Source organism: Leopardus geoffroyi, chromosome C2 (assembly GCF_018350155.1).
Source record: "Leopardus geoffroyi isolate Oge1 chromosome C2, O.geoffroyi_Oge1_pat1.0, whole genome shotgun sequence".
Taxonomy (NCBI): Eukaryota; Metazoa; Chordata; class Mammalia; order Carnivora; family Felidae; genus Leopardus; species Leopardus geoffroyi.
Genome location: NC_059333.1, coordinates 331,573 through 338,529, shown reverse-complemented (window position 1 = coordinate 338,529; position 6,957 = coordinate 331,573). Strand labels below are relative to the sequence as shown.

The window sequence follows — 6,957 nt, the reverse complement described above, 5'->3', positions numbered from 1 at the left end:
TCGGAGGAGAGTCCCTGCCTGAGGTCTGAGACTCCAGCCCAGGAAGGAAGCCACCGCGGAATCCAGCGGGTGCTAGACGGACTCAAGCAGCGACTGAGCCCAGATGACAATCTTGTCTGCCGGCCTCTTCCAATGAGACCCCGCAGTGTCCTCGGGGCCAATGGGGGCGAGTCTTCGGTGTTGCTGGGCGGGCCGGGGACGCCAAACCGGCCCGCGACCTGCCGCGCAAGCGCACTCTCCCTCCCGCCCTTCTCGCCGCGCACGCGCACTCCAAGTAGGGCTTGCCAGGCGGCCGGGAGCGCGCGGGGTGGCCGTGGGTCCCGCGCCCGCGCCCGCGCCCGCGCCCGCGCCCGCGCCCGCGCCCGCGCCCGCGCCCGCGCCCGCGCCCGCGCCCGCGCCCGCGCCCGCGCCCGCGCCCGCGCCCGCGCCGGTGCGCAGCCGCTCGGGCCGCGCCCCTGCCCCGCCGCCTCAGCTCCCCGCCGGGCCGATGCGGGTCGCGGGGCTGAGGGGAGCGAGGTAGGCTTCGCCTGCGCCGCCACCGCCCGGCCCTGGCCCGGCCGGGAACGCGGCCCCAGCCCCCCCCCCCCCCCCGGGCGCGATCCGGCCTGGTCATCCGCGGGGCGCGGCCAAGCGGGCCATGGCTGACCGCGGGTGTGCGCTGGAGGCGGTGCCGCTGCCCGCCGAGGTGCGGGAGAGCCTGGCGGAGCTGGAGCTGGAGCTGTCGGAAGGTGAGCGGCCCTGCCCCCGGCCCTCACCCGGGACCCCCGACACTGGCCCGGATCCCTCCTTTCCCTCACCCCTGACCCCGGGACCTCTGCCCTGCCCTCACCTCGGACCCCGAGACCCCTAGCCCCGGACCCTCTGCCCTTCCCTCACCTCGCACCCCGGGACCCCAGACTCCAGCCCGGATCCCGCCCGGCCCTCACTCCGGACCCCGAGACCCCCGCCCTGCCTTCACCTCAGACCCCGGGACCCCAGTCCCCAGCCCGGATCCCGTCCTGCCCTCACCCCGAGCCCTGAGACCCCTGTCCTTCCCTCACCTCGGACCCCGACACCCCCGTCCTGCCCTCACCTCGGACCCCGGGACCCCAGTCCCCAGCCCGGATCCCGTCCGGCCCTCACCCGGGACCCCGAGACCCCCGCCCTGCCCTCACCTCGGATCCCGGGACCCCAGACTCCAGCCCGGATTCCGCGAGCCCTCACCACGGACCCCGGGGGCCCCTCCCTGCCCTCACCCCAGGACCCCAAGACCCCGACCTGGATCCTGCCTGGCCCTCATCTCGGATCCTGGGGTCCCCTCCCGGCCCTCATCCGGAGATCGGATCCCCCCTTCCTCTGCCCCCAGCCTTTGGGTTTCCGGCGGGTCGCTGTGCCCTGCTGTTTGCGTGGTTTGGCCTAAAGCACGTGAGTCTCGACGGGAATGACCGTTTTTTGGTTTTTGGTTTTTTTGTCTGTCCAAGCAGTAGGCGGTGTGTATCCGAGGTTTAGGCTGCAGGTCTGAGCTTCCTGAGGGTGGCTGTACCTGGGCAGCTGCTGCTGGCGTGGAGTGTGGACCCGTGCGCCCAACTCCAGCCTTGTGTGTCAGTTTCCTCCGCTGTAGAGCGGGGTTAGAACAGCACCTGACTCTCCGGATTGTTACGGCTAAAGTAACATATGCCAAGCGCCTAACACTTGGAAGGAGGTTGTTGTTGCCCCATTTTCGGAATTTTTAAAAATTAAAAAAAAAAAACAAAGTTCAATAAATGTTTGTTAAAAATAGACTGGAGTGATTCCCCCTCAGAGGTGGGTGGCTTTCCCCGTCTAGACGTGACCTCGTGCCCAAGACTTGTGTCCTGATGTTCTGTTTGGATTCATCGCGGGAAGAGCAAGTTTTTGCCCAGTATCAGGGCAGCCTTGCAGCCTTTGAAGAAAAGCATCTGTATAACTGTTTTCAAAACTGAAATGCATTTTCGGTTTTTACGATCCATTTTTTCCGTAGTCCAGTTATTCTTACTTTAAGTTTCAGGCTGATATGTTTGGCTCAGGTTGGGGTAGGGAAGTTTTGAAACAACCATCCAATAAATAAATATGTACTTGCTTGGACTAACTCATTTAATCCCCACCGACCTCAGAGTGGTAGGTGGTTATCTTTCCTTTACAGATAATATGGCATCTACCTGCAACTGTTTTGAATGCAACATTGAAATTTTTTAAGGCTCTATGATATGTGACACTTTTTTTTTTTTTTTTTTTTTTTTTACTGGAAGTGCAATAAGAAGTGGGTGGATTTGAGGGTTCTTTGTGATTAGATGCTCTTGAGAAGACTGAAAAGCTTGAATTAGGAATGGTTCTGACAGGAAGTACTGTCGTGAATTTGTTACAGCTCTTCATCAAGGGAAAATCGTGTAGATGCAGTTTAGGCTTTACATATTTCAGATGTTTTTGCAGATCACTCCTAATTTCTACTCCAGTGGATTTGTTATTCCGTCAATTCTTGTTTTGTGGTTGTGTGTTTGAGTGCTTTCTAGGGAGTTGACAGACGAGATTGGATCCTCAAGAATTTGGTAATTTGTATGATAGTACAAGCACCTCAATGAAAAAGTGCTTTTTGTCTGTTGAATGTGTTTCTGCTGTCGTCATTTCAGACCTGTGTGGAGGATGGATAGATAAGTAAGGGTATAATATTATATGTAAGTGGCGAGGAACCTGGAAACATAGCTGAAGCTGAGGAAGGTGGGGAACAGAGCGTTCAAAAGAAAGAATGGAGTGAAGCAGCAGCCGGGGAGGCGGGAGCCCTGGCTTGTGTCCCAGCTTCTAGACTGGCTTGACACCTTTCTTTTGGCCCAAATAGGTCAGTGATTATTCGGGCACAGTCATGCTTGGCCCTGCTCCCGGGGTGTTTCCATACCTTTGATGCTGGCTTTTTCAGTTTGTGTTGTGATTGTTGTTGACACAGGGCCTCCCTGTTGGACTTGGAGATGCTTTGTGATAGGGACTGCATCTTAGGCAGACTTTTGGCGTCTTCACACGGTAGCTGGCATCTGGTAAGTGTCCGTGAATCTCCATCCAATAATAACAGCCACGAACTTGGGTTTGGTCGGCTGTAGAAGGGGTGAACACCAGCCTTACGGACATCCTATAGTTCTTGTGAAGTTTCAGACAGCATACACGAACATGCTTTGACACTGGGAAGGTGTTTTATTTATATAATTACAGGAAGGTAATATTAATGAAATACAGTCCTAAAGCAACCCAAGTTAGTTTCATCGTTGTCACTGTTAACTTTTGATCAAGTAGAAGGAGGACGTGGACCTCTCTTTGTCCTGTACCTCCCTGCCCCCCATTGTGTGGGGGGATAAACTTCTCATTCACAATAAAGTAATGTCAAAATAGGATGACTTCACGGTGCGCACATTCGTCTGAATGAGAACTTGCTTAAACCTAGAGTTGACGCTGTGCTAGGCAGGTCAGAGGACAGAGGAGCTTCACGGACAAAGTGCTGCCTCTGTGGAGACAGATGGGGCTAGATACCTGGGTAATCTGGAAAATCCTGCACAACTTCCCCTTGGCCTGTACACCAGTGACTGGTTGAAAGTATGCCCCTGCCTTTATTCATAACTCATGCGGCCTTGTTCTCCAGCATCTTCGTTGGATTCTCATCATTGGCCATTGTAGTTGGGATTGGCTGTTAGGGAAGGTTCTGGTCTTAGAATGCACTGATTTTTCTTCCCCATAGGGCAGATTTGTGACTTTCCGTTATGGATTCCCAAGAGGGAAATAAGGCACAACTGTGGTCTTGCTCCCTAACTTTCCTGGCTGTTGCGCCCGTGTTATGCTTTCCTTAAAATTAAGATGTGGGTGAAAGGTGGAGCTACACAGAACCCCACCCGCTCTTCTTAGACACCCTACCCTGCCCCCACCCCTGCCACAAACACATAGTGGCTCCTCAAAGCATATGAAAATGTCCATGGATGAAAATGAGGTTATTAAAAGTGTGACTTTAAAAGAGAGTTAATTCCCAAACACTTGTGCTTTACCTATCATAGTGTCAGATTGCCTCCTGTATACCTCCCAACTGATTTGGTACCACCTAGTGTCTTGGGGCTATTGCTGCCCAGCTGCTCTAGACACATGGATGGTGGTGTGAAGTTCGTGCTTTGTTTTAGTGGCCTGCGGTGGCTTAGAATGGAAGTTCCTACATAATAGACTACATTTGCTCCACTCCCGTTTCTTTATTCTGGTTAACGGGTCTATTTCAAAGCTTTAACTCTAGTCTGGTTCTTGTTTTATTGCATTCTGTCAATGCAGGGGCCGCAGCCTGGATGCAGGCAAGTGAAAAAGGGGGAAGCTCTGTGTGTGCAGAGGAAGGGACTTCTTCACAAAGCTGTTTTCCTCTTTAAATGTCTTTAATGTCTATAATTTGTGATATAATTCTTCATTTTCAAATGGTAGCCTGACCTTGCCTTTATGTCAGTAAACATGTGTTGTGCTTTGTAAATATTTTGTGGTGTATTAGAGTTCTCATGTCCAAATTCTTTTCACCCATCAAAGCCCAACCCAAATGCCTTCTTATTTGGAGCCTTTCTTGATCATGTCTCACGTGGCTACTTTCTTGCAACTCTCATCACACTTGCTCCCACTTTTGGAATTCTTGCCACTTTTTGTTTTTTGTATTTGTTATTTGTACATTCAGTGATTGTTGAGTGCCCACTGGACACCAGCTAATGTTTCAGCTGTCAGAGATCAGGGTTAGCTCTGTTTCTTCATGGATCAGCTTTGCACACGGTTATATTAAAAAGTCGTGCAGATACAGGTGGCAGAGAAGTGAAGCAGTTCCAAGGAAATGTAGGATAGAGTGAGTGAATGAGTGTGTGTGTGTGTGTGTGTGTGCACGCGTGCACATGCGCATGCAACCCCCCCTCCACACCTCTCTAGCAGTGTTCTCTGCTATCCATTTCCTAGGTTTCCTTTCAGAAGTAATCTGCTGGTGCTTCCTAAACAGTGGTTCACTGACCTCTGGGGGTCTCTGAGGCCCTTTCTGGGGGCCTGTGAGGGAAGACTTTTCATAATAACTTTTCATAATAACACGAAGATGTCATGGCTGTTTTCTCTGTGTTTGTACTGATAGACAAGCGATGCTGGTACCTTAGCACCAATTGAGGCCAGGACCCCCAATCATACTGACATCGTTGCTTTCTTCACCAACTCCCCACTTTGACTTAAACATAGCCTTCCTTTTACTGATGAAGCAATAAAAATTAATTTTCTTAAATCTCAACCCTTGAATACTTGTCTTTTTAAGAGTCTGTGCGAGGAAATGAGAGGTGCCACACAGAGAGGTACAGGGCCTGTTTTGAGGAATAGCGGTTGTGTATTTTGAGTTACAAAATGAGCTAATGACTTTTGTGGCAGAATATGCTATTTTTGCTTCAAAAAGTGGGTTGTAGATAAACTGTAGTTATTGAGACTTGGATAGTTGATGGACATTTTCTAGAACGTAAATGAAAGAGAACAGCTGTCAGAATTTGTGGTCAGTGGTACTATTTGTGCTTTTGAACAAAAATTTAAATTTTATAAAACTTATCTGTACCATGAGCATGACAACTTCCTATTCCATTAAATACTTTTTGATGAGATCAGTGGCAGTATTAGTGTATTTGATATCATATAATGAAATGTGTCAACATTAGGAAGATCTACATAATTCTGTGAACCAGTATTTTCTTTTTTCAGTGTTTATTTATTTTTGAGAGAGCGCAAGCGGGGTAGGGGTAGAGAGAGGGGGATAAAGGATCCAAAGCAGGCTCTGTGCTGACAGGCTGACGGCAACAAGCCCGATTCGGGGCTTGGATTCATGAACCGTGAGATCATGACCTGCACCGAAGTCGCTCAACTGACTGAGCCACCCAGGAGCCCTGTGAACCGGTGTTTTCTAAATATCAAGGTATCACGTTACAGATTTGTGCATGGGTAAAAGATACAACCATTGGGTTGTAATGTAACAGTAGGAAAAGTTCTGAAAAGTTCATTGATATGGTTTTAAAATATTTTTTTTTTCAACGTTTGTTTATTTTTGGGACAGAGAGAGACAGAGCATGAACGGGGGAGGGGCAGAGAGAGAGGGAGACACAGAATCGGAAACAGGCTCCAGGCTCTGAGCCATCAGCCCAGAGCCCGACGCGGGGCTCGAACTCACGGACCGCGAGATCGTGACCCGGCTGAAGTCGGACGCTTAACCGACTGCGCCACCCAGGCGCCCCAAAATTTTTACCGTTTTAATTTCTAATATGGTAAACGTTGATCAGTATAACACATACAAACAAAAACTCTCCGGAGTCCTCAGTAATTTTTAAGAGCGTGAAGGGGTCCTGAGCCTAAAAGCTTTGAGCAGTGCCAGTCCGTGCAACTCTAACAGAGTTTTTAAGGAAATACCAGATGCCATTATCTTTTTCTTTATACTTTTTGTAACATATTTTTTAGCTTTTTCCTGGTGTAAGAAGGATTTCTGGTTGTATATGTAAAGTCAATCAGATCTTTCAATTCATAAAACATGTTTGAAAATCTCTAAAAATAATACTTAAATTTTTTTTACTGTAAAAATTATAGCTTGTATGATTCAGGAATATTTCCTTTAGAATTTTTTTCTATTTGTAGTGAATCATTCTAGCACAGTTGTCTGTTTACAATTTTTTTTTTCGTGGGGCGCCTGGGTGGCTCAGTCGGTTGGGTGTCCGACTTCGGCTCAGATCATGGTCTTATTTATGGCTTGTGGGTTCGAGCCCCGTGTCAGGCTCTGTGCTGATAGCTTAGAGCCTGGAGCCTGCTTTGGATTGTGTGTCTCCCTCTCTCTCTGCCCCTTCCCTGCTTGCACTCTGTCTTTCTGTCTCTCTGTCTCTCTCAAAAATAAATAAACATTAAAAATATATATACATGTATAAATTTTCTTCTTAGAGAATTTTGATTTATAAATTTTTAAAA

The 6,957-nt window shown here is 49.4% G+C and overlaps 1 protein-coding gene across 10 annotated transcripts in view; it reads left to right on the top strand.

The window, feature by feature from the left end:
• Positions 1 to 409: 409 nt before the first annotated feature.
• Positions 410 to 6,957, top strand: part of DIP2A (disco interacting protein 2 homolog A) — a 118,174-nt gene continuing 111,626 nt past the window's right edge. For 4 of the 10 annotated variants that reach the window (XM_045501035.1, XM_045501032.1, XM_045501033.1 and 1 more), the window contains exon 1: positions 412 to 728. In XM_045501035.1, the coding sequence (XP_045356991.1) occupies positions 638 to 728 (91 nt within the window). In that variant the 5' untranslated portion in view covers positions 412 to 637. Of the gene's footprint in view, positions 729 to 6,957 lie in introns of all 10 variants that reach the window. The other 6 variants (XM_045501037.1, XM_045501041.1, XM_045501036.1 and 3 more) reach the window with 5 other exon arrangements.